This window comes from Lipophrys pholis (genome assembly GCF_963383615.2).
Source record: "Lipophrys pholis genome assembly, chromosome: 2".
NCBI lineage: Eukaryota > Metazoa > Chordata > Actinopteri > Blenniiformes > Blenniidae > Lipophrys > Lipophrys pholis.
The window spans coordinates 30,253,557-30,281,215 of record NC_137636.1 but is presented as its reverse complement, the minus strand read 5'-3'; the positions used below and the strand labels follow the sequence as shown (position 1 = coordinate 30,281,215).

Here is a 27,659-nt window from a genome sequence, read left to right as displayed (position 1 = left end):
GGCAGACATTAGTGGATGGACGCTGATTCACTGATTAACACGTCAGCCTCCCCCACACCCTCCCCTCTTATGCCTCTAGCACTTCTCTTCATCTCTTCCCTCTTTATCTTCAAATCCTCGACACATGAATACATAAATATGAATGCACACAAGACACAACAAAACACACACACACACACATCTCCTCTTCTTCCTTTTCCTCTTCTCCATTCACATAACCCACACTAATAGACACACACACACACACACACACACACACACACACAATACCTAGTGTTGGAAATGCGTGGTGGCAGGCTGCTGAGAAGGTGGAAGCCATCTGTGAATGATAGCTCCTGCGGAAAGATAATGTTTCTCATGCAGCGCCGGGTGAGGCGCTGATGGAAGAAGATGACTTTTTGAATGGTTAAGTGGGTAAACGTTAGATCATGGCCGCAGCGCTCCCATTCGCCTCACCCACCATCAATCCCTCCCTCTCTTCTTTTCCCTCTGAGTCTCGCTCTGCCTTTCTCTCCTTCCCCGTCGACCAGATTGTTTATTGAAAAGGCACGAGGAGGCCGCCGATAAGAGAGGCAAGGCTAATGCCGTGATTTGTGTCAGTCACGCCGTACAATTTGTTACAATCGCGACACTTATCACAATATAATATGTTTATTCTGGTCAATTAAGTGGCGCAGGAAGGCTCCTGCATTTGAAGTGTCACATGCGAGATGGGACGGGGTGAGGGCGATCAAAGGAAATGGAACTAATCTAATTGTACAGCATCCCATGCTGCTGCCACCTCCAGAGCCGTTGCCTTCGTCAGTCAGCCTATTGAGTGATGCATTTTGGAAGAGGAGAGGATGTCGATGCACATTTATCATGACGGAGACGGTCAGGTGTGTCTCTGGTAGGTGAATGCATGAAAAGATGCAGGCGATTGTTGTAAATATGTGCACAATCAACCTAATATGGATATCACTTTAGAGCTTAACATATCAATACCGGCTTTCGTGTTCAAATTCAGACCTTCATTTCACTTCTGTACATATCATGGATTCTGTTTTCAGAAACCATATTTGTCCTTATTATTGATGTGTTTTTTTCAGCAGGAGCACTAATGAACAAACAATGTGAATGAATACATTTATGAGAAATGTTCAATCACAGCTTCTAATTTAATTTAATTGATCAGAAAACCTACAATGCAGTGATGACCTTACCTATATGCTGCCCCATATGAAAATATGATCAAATTCCACTGAATTCTACAAGAGCTGAAGCTCACAACATAGAGGGTAAAGGTAGAGATGTATTTTAACACATATAGGCCTTTCTGATGAGGCAAAACAAACAAAATGGTCTGTTGTGATGTGACTTCTGTGTCACTCAAGATGATTGGCTGATATTCAAAAAAGGCTGCTTGTTTCAACAATGTAGGGAGCTTCTTTTTTTTTTTTTTAACTGATGGACTGAAGAATACAACTTCTGAAAAATATGTTTACATGGGTGATATTTGATTTGCTTACCGATGCCAAAAAGATCCATTTTGTCGTCTAGGTGTTTGCATGCGTTACTACGGTTTCATTCCACCAATCAAAGGAACGCTTGTTAGGTTAATCATAACGGACCAAAGTAACTGCTTCATCCGCGGTGCAAATGTCTCCTGGTTGAATGGATGAACGGATCGATTGTGTGGTTGTTGACTGTCAAAAATAATGTCCTGCGTTTACACACTAGCTTTCACTTTGACAGTACATACAATAGCAAACACACGCACACACGTCTCAGCGAATAGTATAACAAGTATGACAGAACTGCAGACGAGAAATGTACAGAACGTGCGCCAGATAATCATACTATTGCAAAGGTCTGCACTTACATCCGCGCACAAGCACACATACAAACACCATCGATCAGCTGTTGTAGAGTCAACACCTTTAGTTTATAATGTCTACGGGAAGAAAAATGGGTCCATCAACGCGCTTTTTTCTCCCCAAAGGTGTTTACCGCCGCACGCACACATGAACGCACGCACCAGGACACGTCTTGGCCTGGTCCACCGTAGATCCCAAAAGAGTAAGAGTATACATAAAGAGCAGGCCAGGCAGTGCAGGCAGACTGTGTAGCAGACCAGTGCTTCCATCGATCTGAGAAGGTTCATTAGGTAAGTGCTGACATCACAGATTGATGTCTCTTTAAACCAGTGCCTGCCGAGGAGCTGACAAGGAAAATCAGCACTATTGACTCCCTTAGTGGTATTTGTGTGTGTGTGTGTGTGTGTGTGTGTGTGTGTGTGTGTGTGTGTGTGTGTGTGTGTGTGTGTGTGTGTGTGTGTGTGTGTGTGTGTGTGTGTGTGTGTGTGTGTCCGTCCACATATCTGACCTCATTGATATCAGTGTCCATATCATAGCATTTGCTGCACATGTGTGTCTTTGTTTCAACATGTGTGTCTGTGCGTGCATTTCGAACAGACGCGTGTGTTTCCCCAGACGCCACGCTAAAAAGCCTCGCTTTGATGGGTTTCCTGGGTGTAGGTGTTCACTAATGTTGCTAGTTATACACTCAGCCATGCGGCTAAGGAGCCTGTCAGCCTGTTTCTGGCTTTACGCTGCCATCCATCCATCTGCGATCACGGGGAGGGGAAGAGATGGAGTGGAAAATGGAGATGAAGAGGAAAAGAAAGCACATGGGGTGGAGGAAGTCAGACAGGGACTGGATGGAATCTCTCCCCATTTATATTTCATCAGCACATTTAGGAACTCTGTTTGGCAATTATGTTGTGCAAGTTTCTGCCTAATTTGCAAGCCAGAGAGAAACCATGACATGGACTAGCACACTTTTATTTTTATGAAGCCTCATAGCTATTTAGGTTCAAAGCTATTTAGGATTTTCAAAGTGTTGAGTGCGGATGGTTGAACTCGGAGTCTTTGCATGAACCTGGTCGCCTCGCCGTGTACTTGTCGATTGATTTGAGATGTCGTTTGTATCTGAAGTGTTTCTCTAATTAAGATCAGGGGAGAATCATTGGCATTGAGCGGCTCCACACGGCCATCGATCGGCCTGAGGTGGGAGTCGCTGTGTGTGAGGACAGTGTGGACACAAATGAAAGGACTCAAACGATCGCCGAAGCTGCAGCTGCAGTCCCCAGGCCTAACCAGGTAGACCTGGTACGAATTTAGTTGTAAATTCACAATTCCTTACTTTAAGCGCGCATCGGTTTACTGCAGTCATGTCGCAGCTCTTTGTTAAGAGGGGATTTTTGTAGCTGCTGATCTGCATCTATGAAGCTCCATCAATACTTTGTAATAACTTTCAACAGGAGAGCATTGGCAAGTGAAGATCAACGACTCATACTCACCAATCTGGAGCCGCGATGATGATGATGATGATGATACAATAAGTTTACCCTCTCCAAACACCACAGTGCTGCATCTTGTTTCTCTAAATGAGCCATTGATCAGCTCCACTGGAACATAAACCCGGTGTCTTCATGTCAGGTTGAAATGTCTTTAAGCAATCGATACTGCTGGAGAAAACAAAGGGAAATGGATTTATCTGGCTTCCATCGTATCGATGCTCGGGATGGTGTATTTTCACCAACGGAGAAGAAAGTAAAACAGTTGAGAAAGTTTCTCTGCACTTTATTTTATCCTGAGCTGAGCATAATGCAAAGTAAGTTTTAGGATTGAGCAACGTGCAGAACCGAAGGCACGAATCCCTCCCAGGCCTCCAGCACTGGAGGCACATCGCTATTGGCTGCCTCCAGGAGATTAAAGAGAATAATTGCCAGCTGATTGGCTGTTTAATTTTTCATGGACCTTTGATGCGCCGGGGTGTTTGTATTACCTTTATCAGCAGGCATAGTAATAGGATAGTGTTTGACTCACTTAAGTAAAACAGCCTCTCTTATTTTAATAGAAGGAGGATCTGCTTCACTTCTCCTCAGCAGAAATGAACACAATGGGGTGTCGGTATCTTAAAATGAGTCAGACTGCTCTGAAATGTTTTCTGACTAAGAAATGACATTTAAAAGTCAGTGTTTGCCAAATCTATATTTTCCTGTGGTAAAACTGTATTTATTTTATTCCTATTTTCTTCGTGAACCAATATATTTAAGACAGGCATCCATGAGGGGGAGTCCTTAAATATATCGCACTTATCCAGCTCAGCCAAATAAAAGTCCATGAAAAAAATATTTTATCAAAATGATGGTTTAAATATCCTAATAAATTTAACTGATTAACAAAGAGAATATAGTACAAAGTACTTTCATTGATCATGAGGAGTGGATACAAGGCCTATGGCAGAATACTGATGTCTGACCGAAACTATGAAAATGTTTTCCAACGTTTATGATTGTTAGGACCACAAAAATATCATACTCACAGCCAGAGTGTCAAACTCTTACCAAGCATGTGCACTGCTGCAAAGATAAATAGGAATGATGGATTTCAAACAAACATGTTAATTCAACTGTTTGTTAAATACTGTGTTCCAGAGTACATCAGCTTCAAATGTGCTTAAAATTTGCTTTGCGCGGTGTATTGCCAATTTATTGCAGTATCACCATGTGCAGTACTTCACAACATATGTCACAAAATGATATCTTGAATATATGTCAGAAGCACAATAATCAAGGAAAAAAAATCGTAATAGAGACATCTACTAAGTGTTTGTGTTTGTAGAAAATCATGTTATTGTGGTATTTTACAACACTATTGTGTATCGTGTGTTTAACTAATACCATGCAGACCTGCTTAAAAAGACTTTCAAGCTCCCGAAACCTGTGAATCCAATAACCGTGATTGATTCTTAGATATTGATACTACTGACACTGAATCAATCAATCCTTCAAAGAAAAGGATCCAGTACCTGGATCATTTTGGAATTATATTGCACTAAGGTTATGTAAGAGGCCGAGATACATGTTGAAAATGGATGTTTCAGCTCTCAATACAAGCTTCCTATACTAACCTTGCTATAAGATCAGGGAGAAATATATGAAGTATCACACGTTCATAATCTGACGCCTCGCCTGGCAGTGATGCCGGGAGTGCGTTAATTAGTAACGCGTTATTCACATATGACCACTTTTTTCAGTAACGAGTAATCTAACGCGTTTCTATTTCCAAACCAGTCATAAGATTAAAGTTACTTGTCCAAGTCACTGTGCGTTACTATTGCAGCGTCCGGCAGGACAGTTATCTTCTCTGTAAAGCCAATTTATTATTCAACAGAACCGGGCTGCTCGTTCTCTCTCCTCTAAAGGGACACATGCAGTCTGACCTGACCCTTCCCCTTCTCCACTCTCAGCCAATCACAGACCAGCCTGCTCTAACTGTTCAGGTGACACAAAAGAATTGGAACCAAGAAATGTCAACACTAAACCATATCATTGCAACAATAACGCAACTGCAGAGATGTTGAATTCTTTTTGTAATTTTTTTCTTTTTCAATCAATCAATCAATCAATGAAAGACTTCATTTGTCCCGTTGGGAGTAATTAAAAGGTCGCATAGAGCAGATGGTGCAAATATGTAAATAGATAAATAGTGCAACAACAGACTACAACTACATCACCGGATAAATAAATACCAGTAATAGTAAAAATCTAATAATAAAACTGTGAGTCAGATGTCAAATACAACAAAGATTGAAGGTCAACGGTTAAAATAGTTATCAGCAGGGGGCCAGGCAGTGATCGGCACAGTTTGGAAAAAACAGTTCTTTTTTTTATTTTGAGGCGATGGGGCGGTGTCAGCAGCTGTTGAAAGTAACTAAAACATTACTTGTAATCTAACTTAGTTACTTTCAAAAACATGTCATCACTAAAGTAACTAAATTACTTTTTAGAGGAGTAACTAGTAATCTGTAATCTGATTACTTTTTCAAAGTAACTGAGGCAACACTGTCGCCTGGCCTGTGAAAATAAGGTGCAGTTTATTTGAGAATTCACTTTGAAACTTTTCATAGAGCAAAATAATTTTTTTGTCAATTTATTACAAATAAACTCAAGTTTTCCAAGACTCTTGGCTCTCGTCTTTATAATTTTCGCTTATAAGTCATAAAAAAATTTAAAAAAACATCTGTAAATAATGAAATGTTTCATAACAGTTTTCATAAGTTTCATAAGTTGTTGTAATTTTTTCTTTTTTTTTTTTAACAAGGGTTGCAATTATCACAAATAAAATCCAAAAAGATGGTTGAAGGTTTCTAGTTTATATGTTATGAGCATTAGACCAACAAACGGTAGATGCATCTGTACTTATGCATGTACCACTCCTATGTTATAGTTGCTCTACCACACACAGTCAGGCACTGTGTATACGGAGGCCGCTGGCTTTCTTCACGTCGCCAAACTGCGGTACATGTGTTTCATTTTCTGTGTGATTTGTGGCTTTGTATGTCATGAAAAGACATATTCATTTTCCTCTTCCGCACATGAGGTTTAATTTCTAATTTGGGAAATCCTCTGGTCTGAGCTCCAGCTTCAGCTTGGTGTTACCAGTTCTTTGAAAGCAGTCGGAGAGTACGTGAGTTGTGCCAGCCTCTTCTAGAACAGGGACAGCAGCGGTTGACAGTCTCATGTTCATTCCTCTGCCTGGTGACACTAATCTCTTCCTGTAGGTGACCTACCTCCTCTTTCCCAATCTGCCTGTGTGTTTAGGTGTGTGTGTGTGTGTGTGTGTGTGTGTGTGTGTGTGTGTGTGTGTGTGTGTGTGTGTGTGTGTGTGTGTGTGTGTGTGTGTGTGTGTGTGTGTGTGTGTGTGTGTGTGTGTGTGTGTCGTGCGGTGGTTACGGCGGATGTCTCTTCTGTGGTTCCGCCTCGGAGGTCCAGGAACGGTGAGCCTCTCATGGTTGTCACTTTGAGGTGGGAGAGCAATCATTTCCTTGGACAACAGTCCCATCCTCATCCCTGCTTCCCGCCTGCTCGGATTAGTTCCTCTTGCTGAGAAAATTTGCATGCACAATGTTTTCTTCTAATTTGTTTCTTTTTTTTTTTTTGTGCTATATTTCCCATTTTCTTTTCTCTTCCGCCGCGTGTCTGCTCTGCCCTTCTCTGTTTCCTCCCTGCTTTTCCCCCGGACGCTGTACGGCATTTTATTACAATTGTCAAAAAGAGTAACAATTCTATTGTGGGGTGATTACAACAGGGTGTTTTACCCACAGATCACCAGAGCAATTAAAATCTGTAAATAAGGCTACCCATGATGCCTCAGTCCAAACAATGGGGTCCCGCAGGAAGTGTTTGTTTGAAGGAGAACTGTGGAAGAGAGACTTTCTCTCCCTTTGACTCCCTCTCTCCGCCTCCCTCCTCCATTAATTAGGAGACGCTCCTTCAACCCGACGCGGCTGTGTCGATGGGCAGCTTTGCACAATCACAGTGACACATATTTCAGACACAAGATGAAGTTGTTTACTTTTGTGTAAGACCTCGCATTACGCCACTGCACTTTGTTTTGCGGCACGCCAAAGATAATGCAGGCCTAATTGTGCCAGCTACAGCTGTGAAGAAGAGGAAGGAGAGCGGTCTGATACAGACAAGCAGGCACACTTAGTCACGGCCGGCACACATGCAAACAAAGTGTGAGCTCGGATAATTGTAGTGGGAGCTTCTGTAGAAAACGCTTCACTGAATGGCGCAGTAATTTTAGAGATATGCCATAGTAATTTACAATAATATTTATGTTGTACTTACAATGGGCTTTTCTTCCTTTTCTTTTTTAACAGTAAATGTGTCCTGGCTAATCTCTTGGCCTGTACTTGTTTGACGCTCTTGGCAGTGCAACACGTTTGTAACCTGGCAAAACTAGAAGACAGAGCTGCCAGGTAACCGAGACAATGCTGCCAGATACTGTCATACTCTTTGAGTGAACAGCTTAATTAGAGCTTAGGCTAACTGTTAGCACAGATTTTAACTCGAGTTCAGTCTCTTTTTTTTTTTTTTTTTTGTTTGCAGTTACCCACATAGTTCGTATCAGTTCATAAAGTGATGCAAGCACCCCCAACTACTTTTTAATATTTCTAATTCTTTGTAGAGACAAAAGGGCTCTTTGTAGTTTGGTGGGAAGACATGTGGAACATGTCATGTATTTGGTGTCAGGATGTGTGCGTATCGCTTCCGCAGCCACCCCCACCACACTTCATAAATTACTTACAAAGTGGAGTTCGGGCAGGTTGAAGCAAAGGAACCAGCACGAGTTAGAAGGAGGGACCGTGGGAGTATTGCAGCTCAACATAGCGCCGCGATGATGCCAGGCTCCGTGGGCCTCACCAGAGGCTATATGCCTTACCAAGATCCTGTTTACAGTCAGCCAAAGAAGCTGCCAGCCACCCATTTCCATATCGCTGCCTGCGGTCCTCTGCGGAAACTAATTTCTCTGTGCCGGAGATGTGCCGTGATGCTGCCTGCTCTGCACCTCGCTCACTTTGCATTCTCTGCCTTGTGTTTCTCCCTTTTGTTTCCATCTGTTTTCTTCTCATCTCATTTTTTTGTATTGCTTCTATTTGCTTTTGCTTTCTTTCTCTTACCCCCTCTGAACCCTTGTTTTCATGTAATTCTTGGCTTCGACTACTGAATATGGTTCTTTTTAGTAATGTTAAAGTGATGATTGTTGCCAATTTACTGTATATGATCGGTATGCGGGTTGGTATATAAGTCCCTTATTGGATGGCTTGTGTTCATATGATAGCTGGTGGAGGCTTGGACAGAACTAGCCGTCCACAGAGATAATAGTATCGTGTGTGTTTTTGTGTCATCGCCAGAATTGTGCATGTCTTCTTTTTTTCTTTTTATTTACTGTAGACGTTTTTTTTTTTTTCATATATCATGTACGTACAAATATTTATTTCATGTTTTTTGTGAAGACTGTGTCTATTTCACATTCATTTCAGACACTGCATGGTGCCTTCCTCCGTCTATGTGCATGTCAGTGTGCCGTGTCCACTCCGCTGTGTATTTGTGGTCATGTTTCCACACTCAGACACATCTCTGCGTGAGCCCTGCCATCTTCAGCTTTCCCCCCCTTGCACTTTTCTGTCATATGTTTGTGCAGATTTTTTTATTTTTTTTTATTCAGCTTCAGCCACTTGTGTAGTTGCCATGTTCCTGTGCCTGTACATCAGTGAGCATCTGCTCTTTCAACAAGGTCCCTATGGCCTCAAATGTCAGACCGAGCAGCTGCCAGACAAGTGCATTGTGCAGCAGGCTTGTGTTTCGCCTCCTCCCGTCCCTCCACTTCTTGTTCTGTGATGTTCACTGTGATTGAATGTAAGTAGGCAGCAGCAAGTAGAGGAGGGGATGGGGAGAAAGGTCTCTGCTTTTTAGAGACTTGTACGCTTGCGGTAAGGAGGCATACGGCTTTTACGCTTCTCTCAGACCCGGGTTGTTCTCCGGGGCTTTCCTGCTCTGCTCGGGGGGTGGATGTTCTGCTGTGCATTAGGTACACCTTCCTCTGCCCCCTTGTGTGGAAGGCCATTGCAATGCGAGGCCATTTGTCGGCTGTTGAGATTGGGGTTTGTGTACCGTGGAGTATCAGGGGACTTACAACGTGTGCACTTGCGTTGTACCATTTTAGACAATGTGGAATCCCTGCTGCACCTGATCATATAGATAGTGCTACAAGATGTCACCGAATGCCTGTTTCAGGACCATAGTGGCCTTGTTGCGTATGTGTCTACTTGTGTGTGAGCAAGTAGTTGCAGGATGGGAGCGCTGAAGCAGAAGAGATGGAGGCTGAAAAGACAGGCAGGTACCCCCCAGGAGGGCCCGGGGGGTAGCAGGCCAGGGGTAGCCCCTCTAGCTCCCTCCCAGCACACACTGCTCTGCTTTCAGACACTACTATTGATTTGTCCGGCAGATAAGACCACAGGTTAGCTGCTTTGCTAAGTACTGCTCTTTTCACCTCACTGTGCCTGCAAACAAAGACGGGACACCGCTTCCACTTGATGTCTGGTGACGTTGTTTCTTCTGTAGTACTTTTTCCAACCACGTAGCTCACCTCCACTTTTTTTTTCCTTTTCCTCCCTGGCACAGAGCGCACACGAGCCATCAGGGGGCACTGTGAGACTCGCTCTCCCGCCATAAAATACACCCAACCCAAACCTGGCATAGTTCTCCATTGTCTTCTCCTCGGGCTATAGGAAGCCCTGAGTTCACAGCTGTGGCAGGTCTACAAGCTGTGAGAAAAGACACTTTGGTTGTCAATCAATCCTCCGCCTTCATCTCGGGACCCCGGAAAGTAGAAACTCTGTGTTAATTCAAGCCTGAAGTAGATTAGTCCAAACAGTAGTCTGAAATTGTGCCTGTACTTTGCTCTATGTGATCAACATGTGCAGCGAAGTGTAAAGTTTGAACCTGACAGATGTAGATGGAAGGCAAGGCAACTCTTGATCAGCTTAAGACAGTTCACCTCATTGCCAAGCTCTTATGTGATCGGAAGTCAGTCGGCAGTACCTCAGTGCTCAATGACAGATGGATGAATCGAGTCTTCAAAAGGCTTCATCGGTGACACATTAACTTGAGCTGAGCTTCCTGGAGGACTCTGAGAATTCTGAGCTGTCACAGGTGGCAGATGAGATAAAGCTACTATGCTGCTGTGCTTGTTTCGTAACATAACCTAACGCATGTTGAGAAGAAAATTGGCACCTGGTTGACATCAATTAAAAAGCGGTTTCTGAGATGTGACGGAGGGTTGTTGTAACACGTCTTGTATTTTTTAATTAAAACAACGTCCTCTGAGTCATCGCCGGCTTTTCATGTGTCCGAAGTCAGAACAGGTGTGAACGTAAAACATAGCGAAGAAAAAGAACACCGCCAGGGTGTGGGTGTAATACAACTTCCCACGCTTTAATTACGAGTCAGTATATCCTTACAAGACATTGCAACATGCTTTATCATTGTTAATCAGAAAACTGCAGTGTCGGACAGCATTATACCAGCTTGTCATATTGTTTGTTTTTCTTCTTGCGCATACTTGCATGTCATTTATCATGGCGGAGAGCCAAACCTGTTAGTGTGTGTTAAACTGGTTCTCTCTTTCAGATGAAAAATGGAGGCCATTACCGGGAACGTCAGTCATAAGAAACAAAACGTTTCCAGAGCAGAGGGCTGCCAACAGAGTTTGCCTGAATGAAACAGGGGTCCGCAGAATTATCAATAGTTTTCATGTTTGTATTTATTATTGAAGTTGGTTTTTTTTTGTGGAATTAGAATCTTTTAGTCTTACAACTTCCCGTGCGTTTTGCGATGTTCCCAGAAGTTTCTTCCATCTACTAATATTAGTGCTGTATTAGAAAGTTACAAAGTAGATTATTCACAATCAGCTTTGCCCAAATTTTGAAATATTGATGTCAACCTACGTTTAAAAAAAAGTAAAAACTGACTTCTAATCACTTTAACTAAATAACGTCATCCTAATCATTTCAACATTTCCTGAAAACCTGCTACAGTCTTGAAGTGTTCATAGAAGCATTCATACAGTTTACAGCATTATTACCAGTCGATCTGAAATTCCCAAAGTTCAGTTGCTTCCTGTAAAACTAATAAAAAGTTAAACAATTAGTATGTAAGTAAACGCAGTAATTACACACACACAAATACCATAAAATAGACTAAATAACCGAAAAAACAAGGAAACACTGCATCAAGAATTCAAAACTAGTTTAAATGAGTCATTTCAGACTAGTGAATGAAGACTGTCATATAAAACTTTGATTGTTGGCAATACTTTTAGAAAGCATGCAACCTTATGTGACCCTGTTCTCCTCAGGTGTTATTACATCTTCCTCCTGCACAGAGATTGATTGTTACTCTGTTGAGGTGTTGCCAGCTGCATAATTAAAAAAGGAGGAACTCTTTGAATTGCACACAAACTACACCTGGTACATTTCATTTCGCGCCACGCCATGCTGCGAGGTGCTCCTTGCCGTAGCTGCTTCGCTAGCTACCAGTGCCGCTCACCTGCAACATGAGCGGGGAGGACAGGGACTAATTGCTGGGACAAATGTTTCCGACTGCGGGGTTTGCAGTTGTCTGGGCCTGGTCCAGGCCCTGTTTATCTCAACCTCTGTTGGCAGTCATACACACACCACACACGCTATACTCTGATTTAACCAGAGGCAAAGCCCCCGCCAGCCCCCACGCTCTCTCATCAAAGATTCATAAAGGCAAGGTTCTCAATGATTTTCTGTCTCTTCCCGTATTCACAGCTTGTTGTCCTCACCCTCCCTGTCTCCTGCCAGTCAGACAGCGGAAGTCAAGCGGAATTATGGCTGAAGTGGCCGCTGGCTTCACAGTGTGTGTCTGCGTCTGTGTGTTTGCAGTGCGGTGTGCTGTCGCCTGTATGGAAACATAGGGGGTAGCATGTGGGCAATAGGGCAAGGGGAATGGACAGTGGCATGTTGATATTGAACAAATAATATTTGGTGCCCCCATGCAGGGAAAAAGGAGACTGATCCCAACCCTCTCATTTCTACCCCTCCTGCACTCCTTCCGCTGTTCTTTGTCTTCCTCCCCAACCCCTGAGCTCTGTGCATTGTGGCAGCTTCCATGCTGGATCCTAAACTAGCTCAATCAGAGCCCCAGTCACCAGGCCCAGGGCACGCCATCTGTAGCCCTCCGAGTCCTTCCCGTGTGTGTGTGTGTGTGTGTGTGTGTGTGTGTGTGTGTGTGTGTGTGTGTGTGTGTGTGTGTGTGTGTGTGTGTGTGTGTGTGTGTGTGTGTGTGTGTTTGTGTGTGTGTGTGTATGTGTGTTCCTGTGACTATGTCAGTGTGTGTTTGTCTCCTTATTTATGTGTGTGTCCATTTGTGTGAAAGCTTAAATGCATGTGTGTGTGCGAACTCAAGCCACCGTGCCTCAGCCTGTTAGTCTTGCTACTTACCAGGCTTAGCCAGATGAGGGCCACTCAGCCCAGATCTAATTCCTTCGACTCTGGCAGCACTTCACTCCTGGCTCTTTTTGCCTCTCAAGTGTGCATCTGTGACCTTGGCTGACATCAGAGGGGGTTAAACTGTGGACTTGGAGATGCGGCCACAGTGATTGAGTTGTAAGCTAGTTTTTGGATCAGAGCTTCCGCGCAGCCATCTGGGCTCTCGCGGAAGCTCAGAAAGAGGTTATCCCTCGCTTACTCCCCACAGCTGACCCTGGATGAGCTGTAACGGCAGAGAATTTAGCAGGAAGCGTACACGCCGGGATAGGTGGCGCAGAGTTGGGATGCCTGTAGTGGGGAAAAAAATCCTTAAGAGAGGAAACTAATGGAGAGAGTTGATCTCTGGTACCACTCCAGTTGTAATCCCTCTGTTTTACGCTGATCTCTGCCTGTGGCTTTTGTCTTACGGCTGTCTTTGTGGCAAACAAGCTAAGCCTGCTTGTGTCACCTTCAACTTTTCCCATTTTTATTGCTTAACTTCACAATGAACACCTCCTCTATACTTTGCTGTCTTCACGACAAAGGGTTGGATTTGATGAAAAGAAGCCGAGTTACACGGGCACAGTTATTGCATCAAGCCCTGATTTTGCTACCACGACACATCATGTTAATACCTAAGTACCTGTTAAACCATAAAGAGCAGCTTTTTCCACCACCCAGAACATCTTCCAATGAGTGTTTTACTGCCACACCTAGAAATCATCCTATCCACACAACCAGGTAGCTGCATACCATCGCCCGCACACACCATTATACTGCTGGTCCCCTGGCTTGCTGTGTGAACCCTTTGCATCCTGTTCACCGCGATGCCTCAGGGCCCAGCCTGACTGCTCTTCCAAACAAATTGCTGGGCTGTTCGCAACGCTTTAAATGCCGAGGCCCTTTAATTACACTATTTACTTAATAGGGTGAAACAAAACTCGTGTTCGCGCAGCAGGAATACCAGGTGATGCAGAAGTTCAAACACCTGGCGGAGCGAGCGCTCCTCTGGCACGGACGCATGGTGCACACATGTGTACGCTTGGATGCACACAAGGCTCACATACTGTGCTACAAACACTATAGGGCTTCTTTCATGCCTGAATAATAAGCTTTACCGAGGTTTTCTGGGGGTGAAAAGAAAAGTGCATCTGTGAACTTGGGAGTTTCATAATAAGTTCATCCTGTACTGTAAACATAGTGAGTAATGGGGAATGTGAACATCATCTTTAATTGTGCCACTCCTTTGATTGTCTATAAAAAGCTTTAAAAAAAAAAAAAAAAGACCAAAGTCCTGCCTTGAAAGAATAATTACAGCCAGCCTACCAGCATTCTGATACACTTACCTGTTTGGTTTTGCCAGAATGTCTTGTTGGTAGTCATCTTATGGCCTCCACCTGCACCTGTTTGAATTATGGGTTTAAGATTTATGAGTGCTTCATTGGGTTGTTGTTTTCAGTCACTGGTTTGTCGAGCATAATGACAACAAGTGTCAACAGTGAGGTGACTTGATTTGAACAGTATGTCGTATTTATTCAGGGATGTTTCAAATAGTTGCTCGAATGTTCCCATGCTTTCTATCAATTCAGCAGGAACTTCGCTGTCTCTTTTTCTTCTTGTAAAGTGGTTTAATATACACATTTCTGAAACCCAATATCTGTTGTGCAACAGTTTAAAGCTTCTGTCTCACAGTTTTGCTTTACACAAAGGCCTCTGAACTTAACACCATATCGCCCGGAGCTAGAAGGATGACTTGTAACTCGGCAATTTAAGTTACAATAGACTATAATTAGCTGGGCCAGTTTGACCCCTGCCATTGTCACCTGAAGACAGGTGGGAATTGTGGCTATGTCGGATCGGCCCTATCATGTGAACGGGGTCAGGTGTCATCCAATGGCCTCAGCTGAGGCAAACCTCATCCATCACCAGCTTTATTGCACCGTTCAGATGATGTCCACAAGGCACGTGCACTTTGCCAGGGGGAAGGAACTCATCATGAGGTGGGGGGTTAGGGAAGATCCCTCTCAGCAGGACAAGTTTTCACAGCATCGGTATGCCATTTAGATGTAAGAACTAGTGTTCATAGCAAAGAACTCACATCAGCAATACACATGGGCTCTGACAAAGTTTTAGGGATGAGATGATTTTTTTATTTTTTTTTATAGCTTTTCTCCAAAACGGGTAAAGACAATTACTGTGCCCGAGTTAGTTCAACTCAAAAAAATAAAGACAATCAGTGTCTGTGAATAGCTTGAGGTTAATACCTTGAACAATTTAATCATCAGTAATGATTTGATTTGAGTAATTTTATCATTACAACTTCAGTGAATGAATTACACAATTTTAAGTTATTAGAAATAACTGGCTACATCGAATTTGTACCAGTTGAAGGATCATTAAGAATAATTAAAGGTTGTAATGATTTATAAACAAAATGGAAATTTTTCCTCCAGAAAACTAAGAGTTAGTACTCCCGATGCCACATTTACCTTCGTCTTGATCCCCCAACAGCAGATTTACGGCCTTCCAACGCCAAGCTGTGAATAAGTGCAGTCACACGCAGACTCGTAACCTCCTTACCCTCGCCATCAATTCCTCTTATTGCTCCCTTTTCTCTCCTGGGCTTTATAAATAAACACCATCGTCAAGTGAAACTTCACTGTCTCTTCAAGAGCGATTCTATTCACTTTCGCCTGTATGCATCAGAGTGTTTCCCTACGTGTGGCTGGTTTTGGGATACCGAGTTGAGCCAGGCAGCCATTCCCGCTTTGTGTTATCCTTGCGGCGTTACAGGCAAGGCGCAGAGTAAACTTTTTTTGTTTGTGTGGGTTTTTTTTTTTTTTTGTCCCCTCTCACTCTCCCTCCAAGTGAGCTGCTTGGTTTGAACAATCCTGTAGCCTGGCACAGGTGGCCTCCTAGGCCAAAAGCCACAACCTCTCTCATTCCTCCCCAGTCGGCCTGAAGCACACAAACACATTTCTCCTGAAAGCACGCACACACACTCTCTGTTTGACGCTTACACTCTCTCATACATAGACAAAAACATACATACCTTTTGCCTCAGGGGGTTTGTTATGTTCTCCCTTTATCAGCAGAGTAAACAGTATGGATGACCTGTTTGTCAGTTTCCTTTTCTGCCTCTTTTTTAAAAAAAAATGTAATTATTGGAAACTGATTTTATTTGAACAGTTGTCATATATTTTGTGCCTGTGTTGACGTTAGACCACATTCCGTCCCATAGCCTGAGGAGGAAACGAAGAGGGCCGGGGTGTTCAGTAATTTGTTATGCTGTTAAGTACCTAATGGACGTCCACCTGGTTTTTTGAATTTTTTTTGGAGACCAGTAGCTGTAGTTCAGAGGCTCGCCTCCTTTGCACTTCCAGACTGCAATAGTGTTTTTATTGCTTCCAATTATGAAAGCTGTTTAGAGGCCAGCTCTCTTTGTGTGTGTGTGTGCTTTTTTTTCTGTTACATCTGGTTCGCCCTGCTCTGAACGGGGCAGCTCGCCAGGCCACATCAAACACTGCAGGGTGTGAAAGCAGACTGAGCCTGTGCAGGTACAACGAAACTTCTCTGTTGACGCTGGAGACTCCAGCTAAATCTACTGAAATGTACGAAGCCCTAAACGCAAACCCACAGTTCTGTTTTTTTTTGTTTTTTTTTAACTGGCTGGAGATGCCAATAACGAGCCTTATTTGTTTCATGTGGTTTAATGAGCAAACCAGACTGCAGCTGGCAAGAGGGAGACCTCACAGACTCTGAGGAAGGGGCTGCCCCACCCAAAGGTACCCACGCCCCATGGCAGAGTCATTGTTCCCAGCAGCAGCAGAGCCATGGTGGCACGTGGGTGGGTGGGTGCGGGTTCAGAAGGCACCACGCGGCACCCACCTTCTCCTCCACCCTCCTTCCCCTTTCTTGCTAATGCATTTTTTTGTGTGGTTTCCACAACCATTAATTAAAGGGGAAAAGAGTGCATCAGATGTTAGTTTTATTAGCCCAGGCTCCTTAGAGGGAATCAAAATGAAAGGAACATATGTCATGCATTTCATGATGTCCCCCCCCCCCCACACTCCTCCCACCCACTCTGTTTCTCTCTCCACAATTGCCCACCTCACACACTCACAAAGTGTACAGTCAGCAGCTGTCTGCAGACACAATAGCATGTGATTGATCCTGAGGAAACGCTTAAGACGCGGCTCTGCCCACGCTCTCTTTCTTTCTGGCTGGCTGGCTCACATTCTGCACCACTTTATATTTACCCCGAATGTGGCAGTGATTGGGATAATAGGAGCTGGTGGTTTCAAGGATCTGAGACGCCGTTCAGGCTCTAATGAGGAAAGCCCTTTGTATTCACAGGACCCTTGGAGTCCTGGGTGCTGTAGGTGAAGATCTAAACGTGACAGTTGGCAGGTTGGGCCTTGCTCTGACTGTCTCCAATATCTTGCAAAACACAGTTGTGAGATAAGTATGTAGATAAATGCTCTCCGTCCGTCTTCCTTTCGCCTTCTATAGAACTGGATGACATACAAAAACAAATGTGCTCAATCACTCATTTCTTACACAATATTACCTATGTGCAGAATGTACATGGACAATATACTTCTGTCTTTCTTCCTTCTCCTTCGGACATGATTGCATGCCTTACCTTCAGGGTTAGGCTGATTTATGAGGCACATGCCTGTTTTTTCATGACTTGTTTGATTGCATTCTCAGCTATCGGGCCACTCAGGCTGCCAAAACCATAAAAATCCACACCTGCACAGAATTTCTTGAGTCAGATGAAGTGGTGGGCCGCACATGACGAAGCAGGTGAGCGGAGGTATTTCACCTCGATCAGCACCGATATGTCATACAGATCAAAATTGACACAGAAGATTAATCGATTGATACTCATTGTGCCTTTACAAGAGTTTATTATTTGGTCCACTGTACAAAAATGTGTTGGGCACGGCCCATACCTTGGAACCAATTCTCAGTGCACTGCCCAAGAACATATTATTCTTTTATCTGGTATTTTTTTAAACAGCCTTAAAAAAGAAAACAATACAAACCATTTCAGTTACTGCAGTCAAAGTAGGTGGAACAAGTTTCGGCTTTATTGTAATCACTGCACTGCATGAAATCATGGTCACAATGCAAGTCCACTTGGGACTCATTGATTAAAGGGTGGTACTTTATCTTTTGTTGAATCTCAAGGCAAGGCAGGTTTTGGGTGTAACGTAAAATAAACAAATGACAGGGGCTCTTTGCATTGTATTAAAAAGACGCATGTGTGTTTGCAACTTGACACACTGCTAATATGTTTTGCCAGCAGTTCAAAAGTTGACTTACCATCAGGCATTTACTGGTGCTTGAAATGCATTTGACAGCTTGTGATGTGACAACTGAGGATGACCTCTGTGTAAGAAATGACTTGTGTCTTCTTGACAGCTTACATGTTTGAACTGAAGATTGAAGGTACACAATATCACCTGCTATCAGATCTGGTGTCATCTGCTCCTGCTGATAATTGCCACGTGCATAAATACTTTGAAGAGAAACATCGAGATTCTGCGGTTGTCTGATGGTGCAGGTATTAAATGAACTTACAAACAGGTGGGAGCACAAACACAACGTTGTAAAAACAATTCAAACTATCGATAGTCATTCAGTTTGAGTAACTGTGTTGTTACAGCTTCAGTGAATCAATTACACAGTTTTAAGTTATTAAAAATAATTGACTAACACCAATAATTAAGGATTAAAATAACAATTTTTATTTAAAAAATATCAAATAGTCTTTGGTCCTATTTTTTTTTTTTTTCTTTGCTTTAGCAATATTCTTTCTGCCACAGAATCACCAGTGTTTAAAAACATTTACAAATTTAAGTGTACTTAATCCAGTGAGGTTATGATTATAAAAAATCATTCTTCTGTTCAATTACATAAATGCAAACAAGTGTCCTTAATGTTTTTTTACAAGTCAGCATAATATCATTTAATTTAATTATGCCATCAGGTTTCACAGTGCACTTGTTGTTCTACACTTGAAAATACAGTTTTTAAAATGTATATTCAAGTGGTTTGCTAATCTTGCATTTCTGAAAAAAAGAAAAAAAAAATATCTATAAACAAATTGTATGTAGTCACGTTGTCAGGTTGACTTTGTAGGATTTTTTTTCTCACCGATTTTAATATATTGTTGCACACCAGTCATTTGCAAGGGTTTTACTAAAAAAACCCAACATGCATCTGGCGGACAGCTGACATGTCCTAAGTGGATGTTCTGAGTCAAGCAGCCCAGGCTGTCCAGTCCCACATGGTTACAAATGACCTCTTGTACCAATAATGCAATAAGTGTTGTCTCCCATCTACATTCTCGGGGTTCTTTTTCACTTGGCCTGACACAATTGTGCATTTATCAGTGTAATTGCATGAGTCGGAAGCACTGATGTTGTCTATTAGGCGGCTTTCCATCCTGTTAAGAGCAGAGCGCCTTTTAATGTATGGCCCTGCTTGAGTGTACTGCTGCACAATTACGCACCGGCCAGAGATTGAGTGGACTGATGACGCGGATGATCTGGACGGTCGGGACGGTGGTGATGGCAGTGATGATATCAGACCACCTGGCCGTCATCTAACAAGCCTTTCTGAAAGAGTCGGAGTGAAAAACAACAAAGTGAAACCGAGGTTAATCATTTTATTTAGCTGTTAGTTATTCGCTCTCTTTCTCTCTCTGTCCCCTTCTCTCTCTCTCTCTCTCTCTCTCTCTCTCTCTCTCTCTCTCTCTCTCTCTCTCTCTCTCTCTCTCTCTCCCTCCATCTTCCTTAACCAAGTGATGAAGCCTGGACCACAGAGCAGGGGAGGGGGTAAATCGATGGGGAGCGCATTACAGTAAAACGTATTGATTAGGAGACCTGTGAGCAGTGTGTTGGTCGCAGAGATGGTGGAATGATGCAATGCTTAAAGGAATTTATCCTTTGACTTTTACATTAACCTTTTATTGACTGCTTTGCCTGTCCATAATTAACACTCACTTTAGCTAAAGTGGTTAGTTTGAGCGCAAAGGGGGCTCCGGCCCTTATTGCAGCGAGGGGGCCGGCGGAGCTCCCGCCCCGGCCGCGGTTCAAGTGCACTGTGCTGCATGGAGGGAACGGCCTCTGTGGAATAGAGGCGATAGAATCCAAGATACCTTTCACATTAGCATACCATTTGAGCGGGGGCCTGCCGGGCTATAAGGTTTCGGGGCAAATTGAAATGAGTGATTGTATTGCCAATCTCTCTTGACCGAGCGCCAGATGGGATAGTTAGGGCCATATCTGTCTGGGGTTAATCCATTGGAACAGCCTGGACTCACAAACACATTCGCTCCCTCTTTAACCCCCCCTCCCCTCCCCTCCCGCACGCGCTCACACCTCTTTGTCTTTGACCTTAACTTTAAGGTGGACCGTTCTGCCATGGGAAAGTCTTTTGGTGAGCCTTGTTTGTACGCCACCACGGCTTACACAGAATTTCTCGCCGGAGTCCCGGAGAGCTTAAGGCCCCTCGCTCGATATTGACTTTTTGTTTGGTTCCATTTTAGCAGTCAAGGGACGGCGCTCTGTGAACAGTGGTCGACTGTGTAAAAGTGTGCGCTGAATTACCTACAGTATATTATCTTTGATAGTTTCCAGTCTTGATATCTTTTATATCTCTGGTAAAGCAGAAGCCTTCTATTTGCAAGCTAATGTTGCAAGATTCCCTGTCAAATAAATGCAGCGGCTCTGTCAGAGGCGGCTAGTTGGGTTTTTTACGGCATGTAGCCTTTCATTATGAGTCAGGACGGCAGAAAAGAGGCAAGTGTTTTCTCTCATAGCTCTGCTGCATGAATACTTAATCAGGCCAAATCAAAAGCCCGGGTTCCCTTGGCCTATGGTGTCCTCAAGCTGATGTCAGCAGAACCACACAGTGTGTGTGTGTGTGTGTGTGTGTGTGTGTGTGTGTGTGTGTGTGTGTGTGTGTGTGCGTGAGCCTGTGCTGTCTGGGTCAGTTTGTGCTCACACACTCTGTAGATATGTATGCCAGCCGTGTCTTCCTCCTCCTCCTCCTCCTCTTTCTCTGAAGTGGTGCTTCCTTTAATTCGCACCCTAAATAAATGATGAGAACATTTAAACACACGGCTCGTCGCAAAGCCCCAAGGTCGCCTAATCGTATTATTTATGAAGTGATGTGCTACATAATGGTACTTAGTGCATGTTAACAGATGCTATTATCAGGCCCTGATCCAGAGCGCTGAAGATATATTGGACAGTGGATGTTAATGCCGCTCCTCACCACCATAATGCAGAAGCTCTTTAAAGGGCTAACCGCACCAAAATGCAGCACTTAGGCCGCGAGCCAGTTGAACATTAAGTGGCTTCGATGAAAATATATAACCACAAATTGTGGCAGCCCCTGGCTGTCCCCTGACAACTTTAACATCCCCTCATCTCATTCATAACCAACTCCCCATATCTCTCCTCTTTGGCTTCCTCATGTCTCCTTTACACGCTTTTTGTGGTCGTGGATAATTATCTTTGTAGGATTGATTTAAGTTGTCCATCAATTAAGACATCATACTCTCGCTTAGCTCTTTGAAATTTTTTTTTGTTTCTTGTTAAAATTTGTCTGCAGTTAGGGTCCCTTAACCTGCATGTGGTGACCGTCACAACCAACAACACAATATTGGTGATTTATACGGTTGTTTTTCATGCTCCAGAAGTTAATGTGCTCTTACTATAATTATGACCATTCTATTGTAACTTCTTTGTTTTATGAACCAAAGCAAACCTTAGATTCTGTTGTTGGTTCACACAAATATTTATTCCATTGCTCCTGTGTCCATAATTGCCATGTTATGTATTTTGAGTTTCACATGTATACGTCATGTCGTCTCTGAGTTTTTGTGTATTTCTGTCGTCGCATTACGGTGTCTCTACAGACCTGGCTTGACCATTACAGAATTCCCAAGTTAGTTCATAAGTACGGAAAAGTTTTTGTGAATGGAAACATTTTTGTCTCCGTGTGGACTGCATCGAAAGTTCCCGTGAAGATAGTCAACCTGTGTGTGTGTGTGTGTGTGTGTGTGTGTGTGTGTGTGTGTGTGTGTGTGTGTGTGTGTGTGTGTGTGTGTGTGTGTGTGTGTGTGTGTGTGTGTGTGTGTAGGGTAAATAGATATGACAGGATAGACCCCAGTATAATGACTGAGTGGGGAATATAAGCAGTCATGGTATTCTTGAGCCACTTCTCTGAAACACACACACACACACACACACACACACACACACACACACACACACACACACACACACACACATGCGCACACAACATACAGAATGCCATCCTCGGCCTCTCCCTCTTGCCCCTCCAGGTCAGAGGTCACTCTCATCTGTCAAGAGGCAGAGGGAGGGCAGATTTACAATGACAGCGCAGAGCAACATGGAGTCACAGCAGTAAATATTTACACAGGTCTGACAAAAGATGTGGCCGAGGTCTGCGGGGGCTCCGAACGCTGCAGAAATTACAACTTCCCCCGGATTATTAATCATAAAGAAATCATGCAGTGACATGAGAAGGCTGGATTTCTCTGCGCTCTGTCACGATTGCGGCGAAAGAGAGTGATGTCCTCGTGAAAGCATCCTGCTGCGTGGGCATAAGATGAATGGGGCATTAATCATGATACATGATATCATGGTTTCTAATCACCTCAATAATGTTGCGGCCGTCCATCGCTTTCCTGACGCATCACTTTCTCACTTCTTTCTCAGCTTTTATTTGGCTCAGTCACTCTTCCTGGCTTTAAGGATTCAAGGTATCGCAGGGTCGTTAAAGCTCGTACAAATTTGAGATAAATTATAGTAATATTCTCAACAAAAAAAGAAATGGGAGAAACAGACTGCAGCATTTTGCTGCAAGTAATTAAAATGCTTCCAGGCTGTCCGACTCGCTGTTAAGCTTGAGGTTATAGCTGGACGCAGTGTCGTTACGAGGAGTCATAAAGAGAAGAGGAAACACAAGCCGATCGCCTCCTGGTCAAGCACAACAGTGATTATTGTGTCTTTAGGAAGGATTTAACACACACATAATTCACTAAACAGCTTGTCTTGTCTGAAGATTTATTTGTCTCATCAGTCAATATCAAAATAATCGAAAACTATTCCCAGTTTGCAAAAACTCTGCTTACACACATTTCTTTCAGCCTGACCAAAATGTTTATCAAGTAAAATCAACGTCTCCGAGTGGGATCTAATGTCCAGGAAGAGAAGTTAGTCATTGTCACCCTAAAGTGATAAATCTAGCTCTTTGTGGCTGAGAAAACACATTTAAACCCATTTAAAGAATATTAACAGCATCCGACAAAGCAAAAACACAGCTGAAGGTTTCGCGGGTGAAACTTAACGTGTGTCCTAATTTTGACGAGTGTCCAGCAGCAGTTGGTTTTGATAGGAGGGAGGAGTTAACGGGTTTGTTTGTTTCCTGTGTCCTGTCGCCTCAGGTGCCACTCGAGTCTGGCCCAGACGTTGCCCCCCGAGGAGGCCCCGGTGGACCGGCCCTTCTGGGGCATGGATGACCCCAACATGCCTCTGCCCTTTGATCTGGCAGACATCATCAACAGAGTGGAGTCGCTGCTCTGGAGGTGGGCCCAACACGTTGGAAGCGTGTGCTTGTGTACACGTGTGATCAGCGAATTCGCTCCGTAGATTCGGACACATAGATACCAGAGTAAATGTTTAACCCGGTAGTCTGTAATCTGTCAATAATCATTTTCATGCTGAACATGCAATTCAGCAAAAGCCCAATTCGCACCTTTTAATGTGCTTGACAGGCGAGTTTAAACAGGCCGTGGGTTTCAATGGAGTCCGAGATACTTGTTTGTCTCTCTGTGTTAGAACTGGTGCATCGTCAGCACAATTACAGTTGATGCACTGGCAGGCAACATCAATGGACGTCCAAATAAAAAGTGTTGTGTCCAATAAGTCCGCTTTCATGCGGAGTTCCACCAGTGACTAGATTTGAAAAAAGAATGCTTGAGAAATAATAATCGGTCAGGCATCACCTGGACGCCATTAACAACCAGAATCTTTCATGAAAAAGGCTTTTGTTCCTGTTATAATATAAAATCACAGATCAGAGTTTGGTGGATTTAATGTGATTGTAGACTTATAACCAGAATTAGTTGAGAACCAACATTTAAACGTGTTTATTGGTTTGTCTGGACTCATTCTAAGAATTCTGGCAGGGAGTCAATGGACTGTGACTGCAAAAGAGCCGATAATGTTCACTGTAATATGGAAACTATATAAAGGACAATGAAAACGTTACTCCAGGTTAGGTAATGTCACTTTTTGCAAGATATTCTATAACATGCAATCACATGATGATGTATTGTATTGATCATGTGTTATATTGTATATCATTGTATTGCCTTGTATATGTTGAGTTATAGTATCTCATTTTATTGTATAATATACTATAGCCATCCTCTCATGCTAGATATCCAGTTATGACTTATGGCAGGTTATTATGCATTTTTTGTTTCCTGTTCAGTAGATTTTTGTGTAATTTTTGACAACAAATTTATAGTTTTGCAACATTAACAACAAAGCGATACGGCTTTGTTGTTAATGTCGTGTTTTCAGTGGCTCCGAGCACCGTTGTCGTGTAAACGAACACCCAAAATACAACAAACGTTTTCACTTTGAAACGGTGTCGTGTAAATGGAGCCTAGTCTTTTTATGGCTTTTTGCTGACGTGACAAATGACTCACTGCTGTTTGTTGTTTCAACAGGATGTGAAGGACGGACAGAGAAGACACGAGGAAACAGAAACCCACCAGCCAATCTGAATGGTCCCCACATCAGCTGAGGGGACAAACCACTGCTGACACCTTCTGTTGTCACTCCGCCGAGATTGATTTCCTTTTGATTGGAGCATCTACACCCCCCTCCTCCCTCCCACTCACCCTCCCCACCTACCCCCCCCCCCCCCCCCCCCCCCCCCCCCCCCCCAAACACCCGGCCCAGCCGGCATCTCAGCCTCCAACAGTCACCAACTTGGGTGGATTCAAAATAACCCTACCCTACACACACACACACACACACACACGCACACACACACGCACACACACCAGAATAGAGCTTCAGTAACATGCTAACTACGCAGAAAGGCTTAGCGCCAAGCTACTAGTGTCACAACAGTCTAACGAAGCATACCCGCATTTCAGTGTTAGCATACATCGTATAACTATTTATTATTTCAGTGTACTCTGTTACTTAATCTCATGTAACCCAGTCATGCTTGGATCAGTGGACTGACTCATCCTCAGTAGTCACAGTGCAGAACATATATGCTTTCTACTCGTCACACAGTGTTATGATACAGTATAGAACGGTAAGAAAACTCAACTCATGGTGTTCATTCTTCAGTTGTGTACAGTGTAACCAGCAACCCCACCCCCGCCCCCCTCCTTGCTCCCCACCCACCCACCCCCACCCCCACCCCCACCCCCGCCACCCCTTATTTTTATCGTGTTCAGAAGTGGAATGAGCCTGAAGACACCAAAGAGAGATTAGGATCAGAAAGTTCTGATTGTCACTCAAACCGGAGAACATGAAGAATGTGTCGCTTGCCGTTTTACGTGCGCTTGTGCCATATCGACCCGTGACTCGTTCACATGTGTTCGTGTCGTCACGTCAGTATACACGTCATACATTCAGTGTGTTTGTGTGTGCCCGCATCCGTCTGCATGTGTACAAATGTGATAATGTGTGTGTGAGTGAGGAAGCCTGTGGGCAGCCTGCCAGTTGTTTGTTCTTGAAGATGTGCATATGGAGAAACAGAGACGAGCAGCGGGGCCCCTCTGCCTCTGCTCTGATGAAAGGCAGCACTGATAGAATGACCCGGAACACAACCGCCGTTTCTCATAATTACAGCTGTTCAATCGCTTTTAATTACTCTTAAAGTGTGTAGAGCACCACATTCCCCTGTTATGCTGCGGGCCATCCGAGCGAGCGAGAGAAAGATCCGGCGCTTCTGACAAAAAATCCACTTTCAAAACAGCTAGAAAGGGTGGAAAAAGGGGGCCGACGTCAAAGTAGTGTAGCAGCCTTCCTCGTTTGATTTCTCTCTCTATCTAGTTCATGATGAAGTAGGGATGCTGTTTACTATTAAAAATGCAGAATGCACTCTTTTTTTTTTTTTTTTTTACTTCAGAAGTGGGGTTTTTTTTGTTGTTGTTTTTTTTCCAAGATGTTAATGGTTGCCAAACGCTGTTCTTCTTGCTTCTTATTTTGCTGCGCCTTTGTTGTTTGTTGTTGTCGGAGAGATTTGTTTGTAGATCGGCAGTAGCATTGACTTGTTTGAATCACTCTGTGCTCCCTGCGCCACAGCTTGTCTGTCTGAAGCAATAGGAATGGCAGTTAATAAAAATTAAAAAAATCAACAACTGTGTTTTATCCAATGAACTGCATCCTTTCTCATTTTTCTGAAATATATACAATTACCACGAGCCTTAAATGTTAATCTATTGTTTGGGGTTTTTTTTTGCTAACAAACACGACGTGGCTTAAATCACAATAATCAATCAATGGGATATCATCATTTACTGACAATCACTAGTTTGCGTGTAGAAGTATAGTTACACTGTGAAGAAGCCGGCATACATTTATGTTCAGTTCCTAAATGTTTTGTTTAGTATTTGGCGAGCGCTTGAAGACAAAAGGTTTCGCCCCGCCTATGCAACCCAGAACATTATTTTGAACGTCATCGACAAAGAACAGCAGCGCATCATAAGGTGTGGAAAAATTGTGTCAAAACAATACTGATATTTATCTTCCCACTCAATTGGTTTATCCATCAATGCACATAATAGTTTAGGGGTGTCAAACGTAGAACGGCCTGCCAGGCGGTCTATCCACGCCTGTTTGATGATGTTGCATAATGTTCACAAAAAACAACAACAGGATTGAACCTTAATGGGGCTGCGTGTCGCCTGTGGAATTAAATAAGTCTGACACACCCTTTATTATGTATTATGTAACTTTAAAAACTTGACAGTGGCCAAAAGTGGGGAGTTTTTTATTTCTTTATTTTTCTTGTTTGTTTTAAAGAAGAACAAACAGATTTTATTCCACTGCGGTCACTTGACTGAGCACAGCAAAAAAAACAACTAATGTGCAAAATATTGTATAAGGGGACCCCGTGCAATGGGATGTACGCTTGTGTGTGTATGAGTGATGAGCGCGTGTTTGTTTTAATGCCTCTGCTTTTATATTTGTACAGTTATTGATTGATTCTACGAGGCACAGCTGGGTAGGTACTTTTTAATTTCGTTGTACTTGTTATGATAACAATAAAGACTCTATTCTGAGTTAAGCGGAGGTTGGTTTGCTCAAAAATATAAATGTATAATAGTTCTACTTTGTGGAAACATGAAAACAATGATAGAAATTAGTGCACCTTCGGGTTCCAGTTCAGATTACACTTTCCCCATGTGTTCAGAACCCAAAGATAATAATACAAGAACATCCTGGTTTGATGTTTAAGTCTTTGTGCACAACACATGTTCACCTGCTCCAAACTCGGCTTCGTGCCAGCCGCCTCTCGCCGCCTCTCGCCGCCTGTTTTCTCTAAACTTCAAAGCTCCTGGCAACACCAGCCGAGCAAACATCTCCTCTGACAGCGTGATTGATGGTTTGATTAATTGAGTGATGTCACTCCCTGTAAATGAAGTGATGGCTAATATTCTCCAAAAGCTCAAATCCACACCCTTT

General features: G+C 43.3%; 1 protein-coding gene across 1 annotated transcript in view; it reads left to right on the top strand.

The window, feature by feature from the left end:
• The window catches only part of fto (FTO alpha-ketoglutarate dependent dioxygenase), a gene marked incomplete at its 5' end in the record, with an annotated part of 138,162 nt that extends 111,860 nt beyond the window's left edge, over positions 1–26,302 (top strand). Inside the window, 2 exon segments of the mRNA XM_080458749.1 lie at positions 23,384–23,524; positions 24,677–26,302. Of these exon segments, the coding sequence (XP_080314875.1) occupies positions 23,384–23,524; positions 24,677–24,683 (148 nt within the window). The 3' untranslated portion in view covers positions 24,684–26,302.
• Positions 26,303–27,659: the final 1,357 nt, after the last annotated feature.